Source organism: Pristis pectinata, chromosome 22 (genome assembly GCF_009764475.1).
Source record: "Pristis pectinata isolate sPriPec2 chromosome 22, sPriPec2.1.pri, whole genome shotgun sequence".
NCBI classification, from domain to species: domain Eukaryota; kingdom Metazoa; phylum Chordata; class Chondrichthyes; order Rhinopristiformes; family Pristidae; genus Pristis; species Pristis pectinata.
Window position 1 is genome coordinate 13,242,840 of NC_067426.1, and position 23,181 is coordinate 13,266,020.

General features: G+C 42.8%; 1 protein-coding gene across 2 annotated transcripts in view; it reads left to right on the forward strand.

Annotated features, from left to right (window-relative positions):
• The window catches only part of LOC127581633 (lysophospholipid acyltransferase 2-like), a 50,362-nt gene that overhangs the window by 22,321 nt on the left and 4,860 nt on the right, over positions 1–23,181 (forward strand). For both annotated transcript variants that reach the window (XM_052036173.1, XM_052036174.1), the window contains 8 exons: positions 3,125–3,220; positions 5,177–5,232; positions 10,613–10,667; positions 14,328–14,514; positions 18,657–18,849; positions 20,525–20,628; positions 20,854–20,918; positions 21,765–21,897. In XM_052036173.1, the coding sequence (XP_051892133.1) occupies positions 3,125–3,220; positions 5,177–5,232; positions 10,613–10,667; positions 14,328–14,514; positions 18,657–18,849; positions 20,525–20,628; positions 20,854–20,918; positions 21,765–21,897 (889 nt within the window). The remainder of the gene's footprint in view (positions 1–3,124; positions 3,221–5,176; positions 5,233–10,612; positions 10,668–14,327; positions 14,515–18,656; positions 18,850–20,524; positions 20,629–20,853; positions 20,919–21,764; positions 21,898–23,181) is intronic.

Genomic DNA, 23,181 nt, shown 5'->3' on the forward strand with positions numbered 1-23,181 from the left:
ATGTAGGGACAGAGATATTGTAGTTGTCCACAATGTGTTCCTATAATAGTACCAAGATTTATTTATCTTATTTTTTGTAACTTGTAGTAACATTTATGTCTTGCACTGTACTGTTGCTGCAAAACAATAAATTTCATGACGTGCATCAGTGATAATAAACCTGATTCTGATTTTTTAAAAAAATAAATGACCAGATCACATGTTTTAATGATATTGGAAGGAATACTTGCTGGTAATTCAGAGCTCCCTGCCCTTTAAGGATTTGTGTCTAACCATAGTGTCCTGTAAGCATTGGATTTAACATCCTATCTAAGGCCAGTCTGTCAGGTAGTCAGTATCAACACTGCTTGGTCATGCCTCTGGTATGAGGTGATATCCCACAACCTGTGCCTCAGATGGGAGTGTTGCCCCCCTGAGTCATGGCTGATGTGTGATCTCTCAATCTCTACTGATCTGTGTGGGAATAGGCAGGAACATTACTAATCTCAGAGGGTGGCTGGAATCCTTTGTCTCTTCCTGTGCACAAACTATTCCAGATATTGACGTAACTGTGGGAACAGCGTAGATGTGACTAGCCTCTGCAGCGGGACTTAACCCTAGCCTTGAGCAATCATATTTGCTCTGCCCCCTTAAGTAATATGACACTTACAAAGCACTTCTACTCTTTTGAATTAAAGATGGAAAATTCTAGAACTGCTCAGCAATTTGATTGGGATCTGGGTGGGGCTCTGTGTCCTCTGAGACACCAATCAATCTGGATTTTCTGGTTTTATTTCATCTTTTCTGGTATTTTTTACTGTTGTGCACCTGGCATGATTTCTAAATTACCAGGGATGATGATGATAGATGGGCAACACCTCTCTCACTGCATTGTTTGGGGGGAAGGGAAGTAGAACCAACCTGTCCAAGTGGTGACCATTCATGGACATTCACCAGCCAGCTAAGTAGTAATTAGTTTATTATTGTCACATGTACTGAGGTACAGTGGAAAAACTTTGTTTTGCATGCTATACATACAGATCATTTCACTAAATCAGTCCATCGAGGTAGTACAAGGGAAAAGCAATAACAAAATGCAGAATATAGTGTTACTATTACAGAGAAAGTGTGGTGCAGGTGGACAATAAGGTGCAAGGCCTTGATGAGGTAGATTGTGAGGTCAAGAGTCCATCTTATTGTACAAGAGGTCAGTTCAATAGTCTTGTAACACCAAGATAGAAACTGTCCTTGAGCCTGGTGGTACGTACTTTCAAGCTTTTGTATCTTCTGCCTGATGGGAGGGGGGAGAAGAGAGGATGTCCTGTCTAGGAGGGGTCTTTGATTATGTTGGCCGCTTTTCTGAAGCAGCGAGAAGTGTAGACAGTCCATAGAGAGGAGGCTGGTTTTCATGATCTGCTGAGCTGTGTCCACCACTCTCTGCAGTTTCTTACATTGTGGACAGAGTGAGCAGTTGCCATACCAAGCCGTGAAGCATCCGGATCGGATGCTTTCTCTGGTGCATCAATAAGAATTGGTGAGGGTCAATGGTGACATGCTGAATTTCCTTTAGCCTCCTGAGGAAGTAGAGGTGCTGGTGAGCTTTCTTGGCCGTGGCATCTATGTGATTGGACCAGGACAAGCTATTGGTGATGGTTACAGCTTTGTAACAGCATTGAATTGGGACTCTGTAATTATCTTTTGATCCTAAGGGATTCTGTACATCCCCATTCTTGTCCTCCACACCCACCCACCCTGATCTCATTCCTGACCTCTTAATGCCCAGGCCTTGAGTATCTGACATCACTTCTGACGCTTGAATCTCCACTGAATTCCCCATCAGCCACTTATCCAATTGTCAACTTCCACCACTCCCCCTCACCACCCCAACCCTGCTTTTGCATGCAGACCCCTCCCATTCTCCCAGAAGCTGCTCTTGTTTGCTTATACCGTCCCCCCCTCACCCCTTTCCTATCCTCAATCCTCTCCCAGCCACTGACTTTGCATCATCCTAGGCCTGCGTATCACCCTTTAAGTGATGCCTTTTTGTTACAAGACTATTGAACAGTTCCCTTGTATGATGAGATGGACTCTGACCTCACGATCTACCTTGTTGTGACCTTGCACCTTATTGCACTGCACTTTCTCTGTAGCTGTGACACTTTACTCTGTGCTGTTATTGTTTTTACCTGTACTGCCTCAATGCACCCTGGACTAACCCAATGTAACTGCACTGTGTAATGAATTGACCTGTACGATTGATATGCAAGACAAGGTTTTTCACTGTACGTCGGTACAAGTGACAATAATATACCAATACAACATTTGGGTCCCTTGGAAGTTCTAGGTTTCTGTGCCCAATTAACGGAGAAGTCTTCCAGAAAACAGCAGAAGAAGAAGTCACCCCAGATCCAGGGAAGTTCAAGTCACTAAAGAGTTTGTATTCATCTTAAAAAAATAGTAAATATAGAAAAATACTTGGTTCACTTTCTGACCTTGTTAGTTCTGACTTCTTAAATAGGCTGGCAAACCACTCACTTGCATCAAATGGATGAAAGACAAGTAGGGGTTGGCAGTAAATGTCAGCAATGCCTACAACCCAAGAGTGACTATAAATAAACTATCTATCCTGCCAACTCCTAACTGCTCTTTGAAAAGGGTGAGAAGGCCACTGTGTGGTGTGAAACTGCTACTACAAACTACAACCACAGTTAGAATAAAATCAACTGGCCATCTGATGTTGACGCAGCTTCTGAATTTGACTAAGATGTATCTGGGGGCTTGGGAGGATCTGTTTGGAAGTGCAATTGGTGGGGGGGTGGGGTAGCAGAATTCACTGGGGAGAAATGCAAGGATATTGGCAGTAAGTGTAACAATCGCTGGGCTCTACACTGGAAGAATGATGCCTCTTTTGGCAGTGAACTGGGCAGATTTGGCCCTCTTTAATGCTGGAGCAAACCAGGAGTCAGTGAAGATGATGTACTACTTCATCTCCAGGGAACAAGCACAGAATATACTCTCTGGTGAAAACTTTGGCATCCATCATCAATCAAAATAACAGGATTGTTTTATTTGTGGCAATACGTGGTCTCCAATTATGGAGTATGCACTGGTTCTATCTGATCCACCATTCAATATATCATTTCAGGTACAGTTTCCTGGTAGCAATGGCCTACCTAACCATCTGTCAGATCATCAGAGTCTATGTCCTGGATGGTGAAGAGTTGTCTGCTGATTTTTCTGGGTAAGTAGGGAAAAAACACACTTCTGTGCTAATAGCTTGAAACCGTTACTGATTACAGTTTGTGCCATAACGTGCAGGTGATTTAACTTCTGGCCTCTGTGAAAGGTGCTGTGTTCAATAGCTTCACACATGAAAAGATGGCAACTTTACTGAAGTACTTGTGTGCTTGCTGTGCCAATGGCACGTAGTGGAGCCTTTCTCATTAGGAATAGATGTGTTCAAAATGTGTGTTGTTTATAATAGTCCCTATTGGTGCCTTCTGCTTTGTTTAAAGTATAGAACATCCTTCCCTGAACTAGAGGCAGCGTACCAGTGGCAGGAATGCCAGACCCTTACCTGATGTGGGCTCTGGGCTGACTCAGCTCTAGTGCCAACTTACAAGGATCCTGCTAGCTAAGGCAATACAAATTGTGATTTGCGGTTGTAACATTATAATAGCCAGGGGACTGGATGCACTGGGAGGGATTGTTGTAAAGGGGAGGGGGAGTAGGTGGGAGTTTTGGTGGAACAACCAGGTTTAACCGACCCCATTGCAAAGTTAACAAGATGTCAGGGAACGCTTGCTATCAGAGCAATTATCAAACAAATGTGTAGATATATTAACTGTAAACTAATCAATGCTGGGGATAAATGAAATACTGACAAACAGCATTTATTGGCAGTCCCTGGTTTTCAAATGAATAGGTGATAGAAGGGTTTCTCCATAAATCACTGCAGTCTCTGTGGTGAACATGCTCATGTGACTTTGGGAAGGAGCTTCAGGATCTTGAGGATGAAATGACAGCCAATGTAAGCCTGGGATGTTGTGTGTTGTTTATAGGAACTTGGTTCTAATGGTTTTTGCATGCACCGATTGCCCTTATCCTTCCAGGTGGGCTGTAGAAACCTGGGTGAATTGGTATGATGGACCCTGTAGATATGGTTGGTATGTCAATTAAACAGCATCACACGAAAAGCTGGAGGAACTCAGCAGATCAGAGAGCATCTATTAGAGGGAAATGGACAGTCGATGCTTCGGGTCCAGATGTAGGGTCTCGACCCAAAACATTGACTGTCCATTTCCCTCCTTGGATGCTCTCTGACCTGCTGAGTTCCTCCAGCTTTTTGTGTGTTGCTCCAGATTCCAGCATCTGCAGTTTATGTCTCCATGTCAATTAAACAGAATGCTTTATCTACTGTGCACGGCATTTTTAAGAGTTGGATGACCATGAATTAAACAGACTCCAATTTTTACTCAACTTGCTCACCAAAAAATAACTGGCAGGATTGGGTACAATAATGGGTTTATGCCCTAGGTGATCATATTCTCACAGAAAATAAAATTGGGTGGTGCATAAAATTACCATTGCATCTAATACCATCATTTTACCATTGGTGGATTAATCTAAAGTTAACCCTTGCACTCCTTCCTTTAAAATTCAGTGGTGCTCCCATTCACGTAGGTGACAAACAATTCCTGCTCTCTTCTTGCCCTCTCTGCCAACTCTACCCGTACTTCTCTACCCCTAGTCAGTGTAGCAGAGAAAGGGGTGAGGGAGGGGACATAACAACTGGAATTATAGTTGGTTCACACACAGAGGCAAGACTAGCTAGGTTCTGTATGGGTTCCCATTAGCAACAGCATTTATGTTGGGACAAGGAGACAGAGACCCAGGTGGATGACGGTGGTAGTGGATGGGAACTAATCAAGCCTCCATTCAAGAATTAAATGTGGAACATAGTGGGTGTTGATGACAATGTAGATATCAACTTGGCATGAGGTTCAACAAGTTACTTGACTCAGAGTGTGACATTTGATTCAATTGCATGTGATCCTCCCAGAGGCAAGGCCAGGGAGTTTCTCAATCATAGGTTGTGATTTCATCACGACTTCTTGTTTAACAAAATAATAGCAACTTGTATCTCTTTATTGCATGTTGCATTGTATCTACTGAACTCTTCTTCCTTCGTTTGTAGGCCATTAATGGTGATCACACAGAAAGTAACAAAGCTGGCATTTGAACTTCACGATGGTAAGAAACTGGAACTGAAATAAAGGGGCTCAACTTGCAATCTGACCATTTGAGATCTGGATAAGATTTGTGGAGCATGTTGAAGACCTATCCTTTTTCCAAAATGATAATGTACTCGCAATACTAAATCAGAATCAAATTTATTATCACTGACCTATGACGTGAAGTTTGTTTTGTAGTAGCAGTACAGTGCAAATACATACAAATCTATAAATTACAAAAATAAATAGTTCAAAAAAAGGAATAATGAGACAGTGTTCATGGTTCGTTCAGAAATCTGACGGCAGAGGGGGAAAAAGCTGTTTCTAAATCATTGAGTTTGGGTCGTCAGGCTCCTGTGTGTCCTCCCTGATGGTGGTAATGAGGAGAGGGTGTGTCCGAGAAGTTGAGGGTCCTTAATGATGGATGTTGCTTTCTTGAGGCACCACCTCTTGAAGATGCCCTCGATGGTGGGGAGGGTTGTGCCCATGATGGAGCTGACTGAGTCTACAACCCTCTGCAGCCACTTGCGATCATATGCATTGGAGGCTCCATACCAGGCTGTGATGCAACCAGTCAGATTTTTTGCCACCGTACATCTATAGAAATTTGTGAGAGTCTTGGACATACCAAGTCTCCTCAAACTCCTAACGAAGGAGAGCCTCTGGTGTGCCACCTTCGTGAATGCATCAATGTGTTGAGCCCAGGATAGATCCTCTGAGATGTTGAGGCCCAGGAATTTGAAGCTGCTTACCCCTTCCACTGCTGACGACTCGCGCCCCCCCCCCCACCCCCAAATGAAGACTGGTGTGTGTGTTCCCCGACATCCTCTTCCAGAAGTCCACAATCAATTCCTTGGTTTTGCTGATGCTGACTGTGAGGTTGTTGTGACACCACTCAACCAGCTGATCTATCTCACTCCTGTACGCTGCCTCATTGTAATCTGAGAGTCTGCCAACAACAGTGGTGTCATTGGTGAATTTATAGCTGGTGTTTAAGCTGTGCTTAGCCACACAGTCATGAGTGTAGGGAGAGTAGGACATTTGGCCCAGGAGATTAATGCTGGAGCTTAGACTTCATCCCTCCTCCCTCCACTTTTCATCCACATTTCCTTCTATTCCTTTCCTCACTTCCTTTACTAATCTCTGCTGGTGGGTTCCCTGTGTTGTGAGTTCCACTTCCCATTGATTCCAAGTTTAAAAACTATTCTGGCTCTGTGTAGGTTGAGCAGGGAAGAACTATACCTCTTAGCAGAGAAGGCAATAAAGAGGCATAGATTTACGGTGCTTGATGTAAAGATTTGAAGATTAGTTGAAGAAATGTTTATAAAATTATGAGGGGCATAGATAGGGTGGATAAGCAATATCTTTTTCCCATTATTAAGCGATTCAATACCAGAGGGCATGCATTCAAGGTGAGATGGGGTAGGTTCAGAACAGATGTGAGGGTATACGTTTTTTACTGAGGGAGTGGTGGATGCCTGGAATGCGTTCCCTGATAGGGTGGTGGAGGCAAATTCAGGGGGCTTTTAGGAAGGGCTTGGATGGGCACATGAATGAGAGGAAAATAGAGGGATATGGACATCCTGTAGGTAGGAGGGAATAGCTATGTCGGGACAACATTGTGGGCCAAAGGGCCTGTTCTGTGCTGTATTGTTCTATGTTCAAAATACTTTTTCACAGAATGAGTGATGGAGATTGGGAATTCGCTGTCTGAAAGGATGGTGAAGTGCATTTAAGTGAGTATTTCAATGAGCATTTGATGTGCCATAACTTGTAATATAACATGTAGCACAGTGGTCAGCGCAATACTATTACAGTGCCAGCGATCGGGGTTCAATTCCCACTGCTGTCTGTAAGGAGTTTGTACGTTCTCCCCGTGACTGCGTGGGTTTCCTCCGGGTGCTCTGGTTTCCTCCCACATTCCAAAGATGTACGGGTTAGTAGGTTAACATGGTGTAATTGGGTGGCCTGGGCTCATTGGGCTGGAAGGACCTGTTACTGTGCTGTATAATTTTTTTTAACGTTAATTAAGAGTTGGGGGGAAAAATGGATTTGGCTGGTCTGCCCTTCACCTTTTATGGATAAAATAGTTTGAATGACCTCCTTCCATGGCAGAAATTTATTTTATCCCATGATTATGAAGTATATTTATAATTCTTTACATTATGTTAGGGCATTCAGGAGTGCTTTACAACCAATGAGTTTAACTGATGTTGATGAAATGATAAATGTTAGCTAAAACACCAGGATAAGTGCAGCACATCATAGCTTTAGACCACACAGACAAGAAGTCCTTGGTTTGGTTTCCCCACCATTCAAACTCAAATGAAATGGAGATGCAGCCATTATAAGTGGGGTGTACATCATGGCTCCCACAGCTAGTTGTTCCTTGCTGTTCTCAGTTGGGAATTATCAAAAGATGCTGAGTGAAAGGAGGTCTTGACGCAGTTGTGATACCCCAAGAAACAGGTTATGTCAAGATATTAAGAGGAATTCTAGATAGAACATAACTATTTCTAGTTATTGGGGAGTGTAGGGATCTTAACCTAAAATTTAGAAAGCCAGGGCTTCATTTGTGAAGTTAGAAATCAATTCTACATGTGCAGGATGATAAAAGCTTTGAAATCTCCTTCTGTAAGCACTGATTATGCAAGGTGACTAGTTAATTTTAAACCCGCAATCGACAAATTCTGCTCAACTGAAGTTAAGTTAGATTCCAGATTAGTTGCAATTAAACTGATGGCAGAACAAACCCAAGAACTAAATAGCCACTGCTAAATTGATATCTTAAATATGTTATGTTCACGATCATGGATTGATTTTACTAAGATAGATATGGAGAAGCTGTTTACATTGGTGATACAGTTAATAGTAAGAGGAGATGGCCAAATTAACTGGAAATTGGAATCGAGGGAAGATCAAGTGACTGGGCCAGAAATTTGTATGTGCTATTTCCTTGTCTTGAAATGATGGAGCATGTCTCCATAATTTTATTTTGTAAAAAAAAGCTCTTAAAGTCAGTGATGTTGCAATGCCATTTAAAACAGCAAGCATTACTGAAAGGTTCGAATTGAATTTCTTGCAGCTGCTGGTACTTGGACAAACGTGCACAACCTCACTAGCAGCCTTCCAGCTACTGAAAAGAGATGATTACTCCTACATGGTTGCACCAGTGTTTCCTGAGGCCAAAGAGCATGCTCTCATTTTCCCTCTACCCCTTTCCCTTGCTATCTCCCTGCTGCCTTGGCTGATGGTCAACCCTTTGTTCCATGTAGGCAATGGCTGAGTTCACCTGATAATCAAACTATACATTGCAAGGCAGGGCAGCACAAAGAATGACACCCTGGCTGCTGAATACTGTAGAATGCTGTCAGAGTGGTGCAGACAGCAAAATCTCTCAGCAATCTTTTTGTGGTCTCTGCTAAGCTCCCAGTAGGGATGTGGCTGTGATTGTAGCATCAGTCAGCAGGTGTATTTGGAGGTCTGAGCAATGTGAGTAGCCACTTGAGACCCTGCCCCACAAAATTCATCCCTTGGGGGCAGTGTGCCTGCTAAAAGATGGGAGCTGTGTCTGACTGGCTGGAAATAAATGACTCCTGTGAGCTACCATGAAACCATTAAAGAGGTTCTCTGTACAGTAAGAGAAGGTAGACCCAACCTGTTAAAGAAATACTGGCATGTTAAGAGTTGGAGCTTTTTCAGCCACGTGGATGTATGTAGGAGTGATAGCAGTTTGGGGAAGTTTGCAATGGCAGCAAATGCCCTTGGGTGGTCGATCTGCTACTGTCAATGACCTCCCTACTGGAGCAGTGAGCAGCAAACTGTGATACGTGGCATATATCAGCACCTAAGGGCTGGGATGATCCTGTGGCTGGGAAAGTGAGAGCAACTTTGGATGATAAGAATAGAATAAACAAATACATGAGGTTTCATGATGTTGCAGGTGCCATGGAGGACTATCTTGTGAACCATAACCTACATAGACACTGCTGCTCTGAAAAGTGGAGATAAAAGCGTGTTGCCTTGTGAAGCTGGGTGGATAAGTTGTTTTACAGTGCCAGGAAGGATCAGAGTTGGATGTGAGCAGTGTCCAGAGTAACCTGTGGGCCTGCAGGGATGTATTACTTTGTTACTGGCCCTTTAATTAAAGTTGTTTCTGTGCAATCTTGGTCTCCTGTGAGTCAACTATTATTTTCACAACAATGTGACTGGAAATTATGCTGATAATGAACTTTGGGTGTTGCACTATGATTGAAGTAGGTTAGGTTAGTTTGATGCCAGAGAATCTGTGCCAGCAAACCCTAAAACCGCACCCAGCATTTTTTATGCAGTAACTTGGTTTTCATCTGGAATCATCTAATCACCCAGGTAGTTTTCACCTGGATTGCAATGTTAACCACAACGTGAGTGATTCCAAATGCCAGCTACCTGCATGTGTTTACCACTGGGACTCGCAGAAAATGGATCACAGCCTTAACAAAATTTCTCCTTGGCAGCATTATTCTGCCATGGAGGTGAAGGTATGAACATCTTCAGTGTTAGTGGGTATAACTACCCCCAACCTCCCCCACTCTTGCGATCCCAAGTACCGATCAAATCCTTTGCCATGGGTGATCCCAATGAGGCATGGGTTCATTGCTCTGGAGCAATCACACCATGTATCTCTGCTGTGTATTAAGTACTGTGTGATCCAGCACTGACATGTGAAATATGTAAGGCAGTGGAAACTCTGTTATAAAGCTCACAGTGTATCCAGTGGGGAGTGCTTGGTTCACATTTCACATCCGACTTGCTGCCAGGTTTGTTCCTCAATTTACTGGCAGCTAAAGCAAAGATTGTAGGTTGCATGTTATTTCTGTAACTAACACTTTGTGACATCATTACACATACAAATGACATCAGAGTAACATGACGCTAAATTGAGTCCTGCCTGGAAGTGATTAGTCTAATTTCCTGATGGTTGGATTTTAACAGGAAATGGTGGCATGGAGATTTAATGCATGATTTACAGGGCAAAAAGGGTCCCCTTTCAAGACTAATACATTAATCTGCCACACAATGCTGGTAGTGTCACAGTGTGTAGGTGTTAGAACTACTGCCCCACAGTTTCATAACTGTGATCTGTGATATTTTCATAGCTAGTGATCTTACCCCAGCAAAATTGATCCTAAACATACTAAATCCAATTTGTGGTATCTCTCTCTGTTGGGATTGGTTGGTGTGTTTTCCCCTTTGTAATATCAGTGAGTTGGGGTCAGAGTAGTCTGATTTATTTTGACCTGTGATCCACAAAACTGACAGAATCTTTTTTCCATTTCTTGTATCGTTTCCAGGTAAAACATTGCAATTATTTACTGTGTTTAATCACTGCCAAACCTGTTTGTCTTAATTCCATTTAGGTCTGGCCCGAGACGAAAAAGAACTGAATCTATCTCAGAAACGCTTAGCAGTGAGGTAGGTTAAGAATGTGCATTCAGGCGAATATGGTATGAAAGATAGATTACTGCTTGTGTATAATCCCTTTTGAGAGGTATCAAAGAGGTCAATCTAAAGTGTGTAAACCTTTCAATAAAATAAGTATCAGACAAATTGGACCTGCTAGACTTCATTCTTAGTATTGTTCAATGTGTTACTAATTTTAGTTAAGTCATGAACGCAATATCATATAAGAACATAGCAGTCATCCATTTAGCTACTCAAGCCTGTCTGGCCATTCAATATGATCATGGCTGATCTGCTCCAGAGCTTGACTCCTCTTCTGTGCCAGTTCCCTATAGCTCTCAATTCCCTGATCTTTCAAAAATTTACATATCCCCAGTAATTTAACCTAGTAAAACGATCTGGGAGTCCCACAGGAATATTATCATGAAAAATCGACACAACTATGAAAGAATTTTAAGACTGGTTACTCTGGTGGAAAAAGTGGGTTTTTAGAGCAGCTTGGAGGGGAGATTCCAGAACCTGGGATCTTGGCAGCTAAAGACACAGCTGCCAGTGGTGGAAGGTTAAATTTGGGGATAATTGAGATGGCAGATTAGAGGAGCACAGAGCTCTCAGTCTAAGTATTGATCAATGGCATTAATTTGCTATTATACCAGGGCTGTTGGTCACTCAATTCTCTTTGTGAATGTCACATAGAGAAAGATGTTCAATTGTGAGGTTGACCCAGCTGCATTGTTGGGTTTCCCCATGTAACACTGCTCTGAAACTGACATTGTGGGCATCCATGCATCATTCCCTACTGATATACTGCACGTTCTCGGTGTGTAGCTCAGTTGGAGCCATCTCTAAACTCGGCTCCTGAAGGCACATACCAGGATACATGTAACGTTCTTTCAACTGCAGGAGAGTGTTGTTGCTGCTGCATAAATGGATGCTGAGCTGATGGTAGGGGGTTGGGAGTGTGCTAGATGGGACTCGATGGGTCGATGAAGAACTGTGCCCACAGGAGGCATGGTCTTTGCACAATGAGACCTGGAGATCCTCCAGGGTTACAGCTGGGAGATCCTGGGAGAAGATTTCTGGGAGATCCCTGAAAGGGCACGATTGCAGCCTATGAATATGTGTAATTTGGAGAAGCCTTCAATGCGGACAGGTACCCATGCCTGCACTGCCCCCTGCTGTTGGTTGAAGGAAAGGTAGAGTTGCCTATCCTTTAAGTGTGGAGCTTGGGTGACCTCCCTAATGCAACATTGAACAGCAAACTGTAAAATATGGCAGGGAACAGCAGCAACAGCCCAAGGCTGGCGAACTGACCATGACCCGAACTGAGCTAAGTGGTCAAGACATAGATTGGGGCCAGTATTTGAGTATGCTGGAGGTCACATGTCTCAGTGCGAACAAAGAACACAGACTGAGTGTCAACTGCAAGGTTACTAAAACCTGCTGGTTCTGTCAGTATGTAAGAAATATAATTTTTTGAAACCAAACCAGTTTGCAGAAAGACACGGATGGATGGGTGAAAAATTGTTCTATTCTGTTGGTTTTCAACAGACAAATACCATTATTTCACAGTTGTTTGAATAAATTTCTGTCTCCTAGGAGGATTAAAGGAGATGGCAAAGAATCAAGTGCATGAAGGAATTTGGAAACAAGAATCAGAATATTAAAACTGATGTGTTACTGAACATAAAACGGCTATAGATTGGTCAAAGGTGAACAGGACTTGCTGCAATGACAAAGGGAGGAGACGTTTAGATGGCTTCATTTGCAGAGAATAGTACAAGGGCGACTTTAGTGGATTAATCAGGTCTGGATGTAACGATAATGTGATAAGCAATTCAGAGATGGATGATCCAGGAAAGACTTGGGTCTAATGATGTTAATGAGGTGAAAGTAAATGGAATTACTGAGGTGTGGATATGTGGCCAAGTTTATCTCAGACTCTCAGGTGAACGCTCTGCTTCGTTTCTAGACAGATGTCAGGGAGAAGGATGGAGCTGGTGGTTAGGAAATTCTGACATAGTCTGGAGACAATGTCTTGAGTCTTCCCAATATCCAGTTGGCAAAAACTTATTTGGATCATTTTTTCTTTTCACTTTAACTTCTTAGATTTTAAAACTGAAGAAAGTATACTGATATTACAATTACATTCATAGAGCCACAATGGACACTATAAGTTTAAAATATGCTGTTAAGCATTAATTTGAAGTTAAAACAAAGTTTCTCCATGCTAAGTTTATTACTTCATTTCCCTATTTCCTCCCCTACTATATCTGTTTATTTTACTATCTGCTTTGTATTTTATCTATCCTGCTGCCATTCATTTCCTGAAGGTCCTAACTCCTTGCTTGACTTCCTAGTACTTTGCTTCAATAAGCATTCTTTTTGCATGAGTTGATATTGGATGACAAGTGCATGCTGGTGCTCTCGCTACAGCAGGCAACCCTGTTCAGCCTAATCCTCCTCCAATGCTACACTCACATTTTCAACTGATTTGAAATCCTCTACATATTGTAAGAATAGAATGCTTTTCACAAAATCAAGACATCCCAAAATAGTTTACAGACAATAATGTAGCGACTGTGGTAATGTTGTGAAGTTCACATTAAGTCTAATGGAGCAGTGGATCAACAAGGCTAGATACTGTAACTGGTGTAGGACCTGGATGATGTATTTTACATGAAATACCAAGCCTGCCTCACTCTGCAAATACAGGTTGCAATGGCTCCTTTGATAAATGTGCTGCCTATGTGTAGCTCCACCAGCTTGGATTTGGAAGATCATGTGATGAATTCCAGGGTGGTGTTGAGGAATGGAAAGATCATGGAGAATGGGTTTGACCCTCTGGCCTCAAATGAGTTCGAGGTCGGAGCTAAGGCTGTTCTTCCTGGACCAGAAATAGATGAGAGGATATGCTCAGAATTGAGGACGTTTTAAGGAGTATGCAAGGACCAACTGTTTTCAGTAGAGAGAGGGCTAGTAACGAGAGGGCATGGATTTTGAAGTACTTGGTTAAAGATCCAGAGATGAGATGAAATTTTATTTTAACACAATAAGTTTTTAAGATTTCCACTAAGGGTGATGGAGAAGGATTCAGTTGGAACTTTTAAAAGATGCAAACCTGAAGAGGGAAACTTTGCAGGACCTTCAGAAAGTAGCACTGGATCTAATTGGAAAAGTGTTACAACAAGCTGACACAGCAACTGCGAGCTGGAAGATCTTTCTGTGCTTTGTGATTCTATAATTCAACCCCTTGTATCGAAAAATGAATAATTAGTTGGTGTCACTGCTGACTGTGGCAGAATGACTTAAGTTGGAAAGTATTTATGAATTAACTTGTGATGCCCCTTGTGTTCAGGTAGGCTATTGACATAGGTGGGACTCCCATATGGGGGGGGGGGGGGGGTGGAAAATGGACATCGGCTGAGGTACTTGATGCCTTTGGGGCTGTACCCTGTTATTCAAGGCTACAAGGAAAGAGTAGACACAATGAAAGGGACTTTTATCTAAAGTGAAATCTTTGTTAGTGCTCCCTGCCTTTGTGGCTTGCCCCCATAATCGCATGCAAATAAATTTTGTTTAAAGCACACTGATGCAACACTTAACTAAAGCATTTCTCTCGCTGTACTGTTTCTTTGGAGTAAGACACTTTTTTTTTACTGGGGCTTTCAGGCGGATACCAAGTCTACTTGAGTATGTCAGCTACACCCTCAACTTCATGGGCATCCTTGCAGGACCTTTGAACTCTTTCAATGATTACATCAATTTCATCGAGGGCAGGAACTTTGAGGTCGGGGAGCTCCACCTTGCTAATGGGAAGGAGAGAAAAATGTACCCTCAGAACGAACCTTCACCTCTGGTAAGCTAATGAACTGACCTTTGATTAATGTACATATTCCTCTTATATTTTTAAAAAAAAAGGAAAGAACAAGGCTCTTGGACAGTTACCAAAACTCTAGGATTGGCCCATAGTCTCCTGGAATGTAAGTTTAATCTTCAGAACACTGTTTAAAAAAAAAATAAAAACACCAAATAATTTGTAGTTTTATATTTCGCATTTAACTTGGGAACTTTTTGTTTTTTCTTTGTAGAAATATTGGTTGTGTCTGCCTGATGTGGTAGGTTATGGGATGTGACCTCAAGGATTATGTCCAGTAGGACTTGATATCAAATTCCCTGCCACACACCTTCTGTCCACCCAATGGTGGCTGGCAAAAAAAAACTCAGTGAAAGGAAACAGGCTCATTGATTTATTACTGAAGCTGGAATAAGGTTTGGAAAAGATGTTTTGGGAAAGTAAAGTTCAAAGGCTTTTTTTAGGTGACGAGATTGCACACTCTGTACAGAATAGGAAGCATGTCCTCTGCTTTCAGCAGTTCTATTTATACTGGATGTGTTTATTTGGAATAGTCATATTTAAATCTATCCATCCCAAATGTGTGAATTCCACCCTTACAATCCTTCAGAAACTTGGTGCATTACCCAATTCTGGCCTTTTGTGCATTGTCAATCAAGGCCACCACAGCTGATGGCCATGCCTTCAGTTACTTTGGCCTTGAGATCTGGAGTTCCTTCCCTAAACCACTTCACCTCTCCAACTGTCTTTCCTAAGTCACCCCTCTAGAAACTTGCCTCATTTCCACCCTTTTTACCACCAGTGTCTCCTTGTGAGGCTTGGTGCCACATTTTTGTTTGTTGAAGGATCTTGACCCAAAATGTCAACTGTCCATTTCCCTCCAGTGATATTGCCTGCCCCATTGAGTTCCTCCAGCAGTTTGTTTTTTTTTGTACTCATAGTTATGGAGGGTCTGTTACAGAGAAACAGCAGATATATTCTCAGACATGAGATACTGAAGATGCTGGAAATCTGAAGCAACGCACACAAAAAGCTGGAGGAACTCAGCAGGTCAGGCAGCATCTATGGAGGGAAATGAACAGTCGACGTTGATATATCCTCGGCTGATGTCTCCATTCTTCCTCCTCTAACCCTTCCATTGTAACCTTCTCTTCATTTAGTGAGTAAGAACAGGCCCATAGTTTTAAATCGCATCTGCTGCTAGTGAAGTAACGTGGTAAAATGGAGTTAGCACATTTCCCGCAGTAAAATACTAACTGGTGTGGGCACAGCAAGATCCCACAAACAGTAACATGGTGATGACTGAATCCTTTAGTAGTGTCAGTTTTAAACAAATAGTGGAATGAAGAAAATTAATGCAGAGTCAGTGTGCATTAAGTCGATAGGATCATCTGGGGCAATGAAGCTTATGACCATCCGGAATTACTTAAATAAAATGAAAATACTGGAAATACTCAGGAGGTCCAGCAGCAACAGAGTTAACTCTTTAGGTCAGTGATCTTCCGTTGACTAATCGGCTTTTCTCCCTCTGCAGACGTTGCCTGACCTGAATATTTTCAGCATTCTGTTTTTATTTCAGATTTCCAGCGTCTGTACTCTTGTATTTATTTCCACTCAGTGGAGTTCCTTATGACCACAGTGGGCCTGACTCGTGTTTCCTCAGTGGTTTTCAAACTTTTTTCAGCCAACCCCTTTAACCAAATGGTTCATCCTGTGCAGCTCAATGATGATGTTACTCAGTCTGTGGGTTGGCATTTATTTAATGGAGATTAGATAGTACCCCATTTATGAACATTCTGTGACGCACCCCAGGGTCACAGCACCTACTTTGAAAATCGGTGCTCCAACTCTCAGCTGGGGTAGTAAGAGGAGATGAAACAAAGCATTAGCTTTCCACAAGTATCTCAACTCCATTGCTTTTGCGGTGTTGCTGTGGTGTTTAGAAAGTAGTGCCCAGTGAGTGGTTCAGACACATCACAACTGAGGTTGGAGCCATTTGCTGTGTAGAGAGCTCCACTTTGTGGCTATGTTTGCTCCCTGCACCCTTATTGTAATACTGTGACTGCAATGCAGGAGACGCCTGATAGCTTAGCTTTAGAATTTAAGATTTCCAAAGCTAATTCCTAATTGCCATAATGGACTGGAGGGACTGAATTATGGAGAGAGGTGGAGCAGGTTGGGACTCTTTTTTTCATTGGAGTGTAGGAGAATGAGGCGTGATCTTATAGAGGTGTACAAAATTCGAGGGGGATAGATAGGGTGAATGCGCACAGTCTTTCTCCCAGGGTTGGGGAATCGAGAACCAGAGGGCATGGGTTTAAGTTGAGAGGGGAGAGATTTAAAAGGAACAGAGGGGCAACTGTTTCACCCAGAGGGTGGTCAGTATATGGAATGAGCTGCCAGAGGAAGTGGTTGAGGCAGGTACATTAACAACTTTTAAAAGGTACTTAGACAGGCACAAAGTTTAGAAGGATGTGGGCCAAATGCAGGCAAATAGGTCTAGCTTGGATGGGAATCTTGGTTGGCATGGACTGGTTGGGCTGAAGGGCCTGTTTTTGTGCTTTATGGCTCTATAATAGCTTGCTTTTAACTGCAGCCCACTTTGAGTGTTAGCTGTCCCTTCCTATCATTTTCACGCAGTGGCTTTTTGAGTCCCATTCCAAAACCTTGAGGATACTCTTGTTTCGTACTTGGAGTACTCCACTATCAGACATGCTGTCTTTAGGATGAGTCATTAGACAGGGTGGGGGTGGCGGGGAGTTTGTCCTGTGAAGGAAGTCTGGTCTAGCGTCACCTGAAGTATAATGGATTGTGAGGCAATCTCATTGGGATGTGCAAGAATCAGATGCTGTGAATCATCTTCCTCTCCAAGGAGAGTCCAGAATGAGGATGTGACTCATAATGAGAAGTCAGTCAGAGTTGTAGATCTTTACATAATAAAAACAGAAATTATTAGAAATAGCAGGTGATGCAGCTGAATACTTGATGGCCAGCATGGACTAGATGGGATGAAGGGCTTCTTTCTTTGTTGTATGTTTCTATCATTCTATTTGTGGAAAGAGAAACAGTCGATATTTCCGGTCGGAGACCCTTCATCAGAATATGCTAAGGTGATGAAGGGTTTTGGATCTGAAACATTAACTGTTTCTTTATCCACAGATGCTACCTGACCTGCTGAATAGTTCCGTCACTTTTCTGCTTTGATTTTCATGTAGATCTTTGCATTTCTCTGGCCCAGATAGCAATGTATGCTCAGTTACTGAGTATGTTCCGAGTTGAGACAAGTAGATATGTGAACAAATAGGGAATTGGGAATTAGGGAATTGGGAATTCAGGAATTGGGCCAGAAGCTGGGCGAGGCACATTCTATGATCCTATTGAATGCTGGAGCAGGCTGAAGGGATCGTTTGGGCTATTCCCACTTATGAACTGTGGCCCATCAGCCCTGTCAAGGGGATATGAAAACACCCCAAGAACTACTTCAAGGGAAAGTAGGGGACTATCTTTCTTGTCCCGGTCAATATTCACCTCTCAACCAACATCACAAAAACAAATATATTAATTTTAACAGTCCTGATGAAGGGTCTCGGCCCAAAAGATCGACTGTTTATTTCCTTCCATAGATGCTGCCTGACCTCCTGAGTTCCTCCAGCATTTTGTGTGTGTGTGTTCTTTCAGTATCTTCAGGATCTCATGTCTCTGAATTCATTTTTCTTGAGCTGCAGTTAATCGGAGCATGTTGTGTGCAACTTTGCTATGGTTTCTTCATTTATCCAACAGTAACTGCACCTCAAATACGTGAGGGTTGGTAGGTTAATTGTCCATTGTAAATTGCCTCTAGTGTGTAGGTGAATAATGGCATCTGGAGGGATGGGTGGTTAATGGGAATCTTGGGAGAATATGTTACAGGGAAAGTTGGTGTGGGATTGCTGTGAGCCAGTAGAGCCTCAATGGCCCATTACTGCCTCCTGTGTTGGAAGGGAATACAGAAGTAAGATGTGATTTAAAATGTGCAGACCTGGATTTGAGGAGGGAGAGGTAAGGTTGATGCACTGGTGTACGAGGGGTTTGGTGCTGTTGGCAGCAAGTCATCTGTTGCTGGGAGATCTGTTCTTTGACTGGAAGTAACCTCATTCTCTCTGCAGCGAGCTGTGGGATGGAAGATGTTGATTTGCACTCTCTGTGTCTTTATGCACCTCTCCCTGATGGAAGAATTTCCAGTCACCTACAACAATGACGATGACTTTATTATGAGAAGATCGATGCCTGTGCGTTTGCTTTATCTCTACATTTCCCTCCTGGCCTGCAGACCCAAGTATTATTTTGCCTGGACCATTGGTAAGAGAACTACTGCATTATGTAAATTTAAGCTTCTGAATACAGAAATCATAGAAGTAGACATGTTATAAAAATATAATCTAAAAGATCCAGAGGGTATCTACCTTTATCTCAAGGGGTGGTGGGAAAAGGGGATAATGTATGTCATGGTTGCACAGAGTTTTGGTTAGACTTCATTTACAGCTCTGCGTGCAGTTTCACATACAGCAGTGCTGAAAGGATCCATTGATCTTGGGTGGGGTGGATGTGTAGATGGTCTTGAGTGGTACTGGGCTCAAAAGAGCAAAAATATACGGTCAAGTTGCATGGACTGTGCTTGTGTTCCCTTGAAAGTAGATTAGGTACTGATCCAGTGGAAGTGTTCAAGATAATAATGTTGGAGCTGGAGGAACAGCCAGGACAAGGGTATTTGACAAACTTAGAGCTAAGCCCGTCAGCATTGATGTAAGGAGAAAATTCTGTGCAAAGGGCGGTGAAATCTGTGCACTTCCCCCTAAAGCCATCATAGCGGAGGATCAATTTAAAATGTCAAAGTTAAGATTGAGAGTTTTTTGTTTAGCAAAATCTATGTGGGTAAATATTTGAATGGTAGAACAAAGTGGAGGAGTAGAATGTTCCTCCTGTTCCTTTGTTCTGAGCAGGAGTTGATAGAAGGTCCTTTCACCTCTGTAACTTGCTTCACTCATCCAGTTTCCCTTGCCTGACTCTGAAAACTACAGTGAGCTGTGTTTAGATACCTTCACTCGGTGCTTTGTGGTTTGACATGATGTGGCAATACACCCTGGAGAAGCCATAAAGAAGAGAATGTGGCAGCCAAGTTGCCTACAACAAACTCCTTCCCACAAACAGCAACGGATAAATATTGGCTAGATCAGATGGGAGAACACCCTAGCCATAGAATACATTGTCCATCAGAGATGGAAGACTGGAGCTTCAGTTTAACAATACACTGGAGCAAAGGCCGAGCTTTCCCAGGGTAGGGGAATCTAAAACTAAAGGGCATAGGTTCAAGGTGAGTGGGGAAAGACTTAAAAGGGAACCTGAGGGGAAAGTTTTTCACTCAGAAGGTGGTGGGTATATGGAACGAACTGCCTGAGGAAGTGGTAGAGACAGGTACAATTACAATGTTTAAAAGACATTTGGACAGGTACATGGATAGGAAAGGCTTAGAGAGATATGGGCTGAATGCAGGCAAATTGGAATTGGTTTATTATTATCACTTGTACCGAGGTACAGTGGGAAATACTTGTCTTGCATACTGTTGATACAGATCAACTCATTACGCAGTGCATTGAGGTAGTACAGGGGTAAAACAATACAGAATGCAGAATAGTGTCACAGCTACAGAGAAAGTGTAGTGTAGGTAGACAATAAGGTGCAAGGTCATAATGAATGGGACTAGCTCTGGAAGACACCTTGGTCAGCATGGATGAGTTGGGCCAAAGGGCCTGTTTCCATGCTGCATTACTCTGACTTTGTGCACAAGTCTCCAGCTCCTGGTCTATTGACAAAGGTGAAGATGCAACCAGTTGAACCATGGCTTGTGCCCATGATACCACATGAAGAATAGTTTTGCTCATTGTTGTATTGAGTGGGTTGTATCGGTGACTCCAGCTTCTGGCACGTGGTACAGGGTCGGTGGCTCTGGTTGTGAACATATGTGTTTTGTGTGCAGGCGATGCCGTCAATAATGCTGCTGGGTTTGGATTCAACGGATATGACAGCCGTGGGAAACCTCGCTGGGATCTGGCCTCCAACCTCAACATCGCTAACGTAGAAGTAAGAGCTAAACATTTAAACACACATGGTCCTACTCATACTGATACCTGCACGGATAACACATACAGACCTCCTCAGAAACACCTACACCCAGCCCATCTGTACATGTGAGCATGCACACACATTCCTTTACCACAAGGTCATTGAAACGGGCCATTTGGTCCACTTAGTCTATGCTGGTAATCTGGATGGACTGTAATTTACTACTATTTTAATTTTTTTCAGTTTGCAACAAGCATGAAGATGTTTATTGACAATTGGAACATACAGACGGCTCTGTGGCTCAAAGAGTGAGTAGTTCTGGTCTTCAGCTCTACCTTGGGCTGCATGTCATGTCTGAGGTGTATACTGTCCAAGGTGGGTGGGCACTGGGTAAATAACTTTTTTTAACATAGCGAATAGGAGTGATGTGGAATACCTTGTCTGAAAGATCAATGGAAGCAACTTCTGTAGAAACATGCCAAAGAGAATTGGATAAATACACAGAATAAACATTACGGCTGTGGGAAAAGAAGGGAGGCATCCCACATGGTAATTGGTTTATTATTGTCATATGTACAGAGAAACAGTGAAAAAATTTTGTGCGCGTGCCATCCAGGCAGATCATTCCATACACCAGTACATTGAGATAGTACAAAAGGAAACAGAATGCAGAATATGGTGTCACAGTTATAGAGAGAATGCAGTGTAGAAAGACGAGTAAAGTGCAAGGGCCAGGACGAGAGATCAAGAGTTCATTCAAGAGTGTTATAACAGTGGAAAAGAAACTGTCCTGGAGCCTGATGGGATGTGTTCTGAAACTTCTGTATCTCCTGCCTGATGGAGGGGTTGGGGAGGCAGAAGAAAGGATGACTGGGGTGGGAGGGCTCTTTGATTATGTTGGCTGCTTTCCTGAGGCCATGGGGAATATAGACAGAGTGAGTGGAGGGGAGGCTGGTTTTCATGAAACATCGGGCTGTGTTAACAACTCTCTGTAACTACTTGCAGTCTCGGGCATCTTTCAAAGAATAGACACAGTCACGATGGGCCCAATGGCCTCCTTCTCTGTTGTAGTATTTTGTGATTCTATAGATGTGAATATTTGAATACTCAATTGGCATGAAGTGTTATTAACTATTCCTGTTGCTTCCTGATAGAGTCTGCTATGATCGCTGCCCTTTCAATCGCACATTGATGACATTCCTTCTGTCTGCAGTATGGCACGGTGTTTACCCTGGCTATTATTTTACCTTCATGACTGGCATGTTCATGACACTAGCAGCAAGAGCAGTAAGTAATCCTGGAAAGATGGTAATTGCACTGAAATTTCTGGAGATCTATTTGCTTCAACATTGTGGGAGTTCCCCACTTGTACAAACTCGGAAGGAAACCCTCTCCCATCTCAGACTATGGGGACGATGTATTTTGCATGCCCGGGGAGGGCACCAGCATCTGCAAGGTACTACCATACCTAACTTGCATTCGCATAGTACCTTTTCACAAGCTCAGGGCAGCCCAAGGTTGTTTTGCATTCTTTGAATTACTTTTGTTACGGAGCAGCTAATTTCTGCAGGGCAAGCTCCCTCAAACAATGAACCAGATAATCAGTTCAATATTGATGTTGAGAAATAAAATTGAGCAGGGGAGCCAGGGGGAATTCTGCTCCTCTTCAAAATACTTTTGACCTGAGAGGATAGATGAGGCTGGAGTATAATGTTTCAGATGGCTTCCCCGACAGTGCAGAACTTCATCAGTCCTGCACTGAAGATCAGCCTGGATTTTGTGCTCAAGCCTCCAGAGTTGGCCACATAACCTCTGATGAGAGGTGAGAGTGCCAATGATATACTGGCAAAGGCACTGCTCTAATTTGCTTGGTGGGATGCTCTTGATAGTTAGCAGCATAAAGTTTAAGAAAAAGCAGAGTCAAACCAGAAAAATAGAGAAGGTATTGTTGAGAAAATGGAGTGGGAAGTTTAAATAGTTTTCCAAAAATGTACCAATTTAAAATAAAGATGGGAGTGACAGAGATGGACCACGGTGAATGGAAAATGGAGCGATGGATTGGAGTTGAGGGGTATGAGTGGGTGTTGGGGATGCTACAAAGGAAAGAATGAAAGGATCCTGAAGAGATGAGGACCAGAGAGACAAGGAACACCATAGTTTCTGAGTGGGATCTGAGGCAGTTTGTGCACTAGGCTCAATGAGCAATTACTTCCCGATGTCAAGTGAGAAGCATCCAATATGAAAGCCACAACAACTTGCATTGAAACAGTGCCTTCAATGTGGCAAAAATGTCTGTACTGCTTCACAGGTGCGCAATCAAACAAACTTTGACACCAAGCTGCAAATGACTTGCAGCTGGTTGACCAAAGCTCAGTCAAGAAGGGATCCAAGAAATGTCTTAAAGAATAAGAAGAGGGAAGCTTGAGGGAATTCCAGAGTCTGGTAGCTGGAGAGGTGAAGGAGCAGCCATTAATGGTGGAGCAGTGAAAATCTGGGAAGGGAGTAGCCAAGATTAGAGGAGGGCAGGGGCTTTGGAACATAGAAGCAAGTAAGTCATTCTGCTGTTCAATT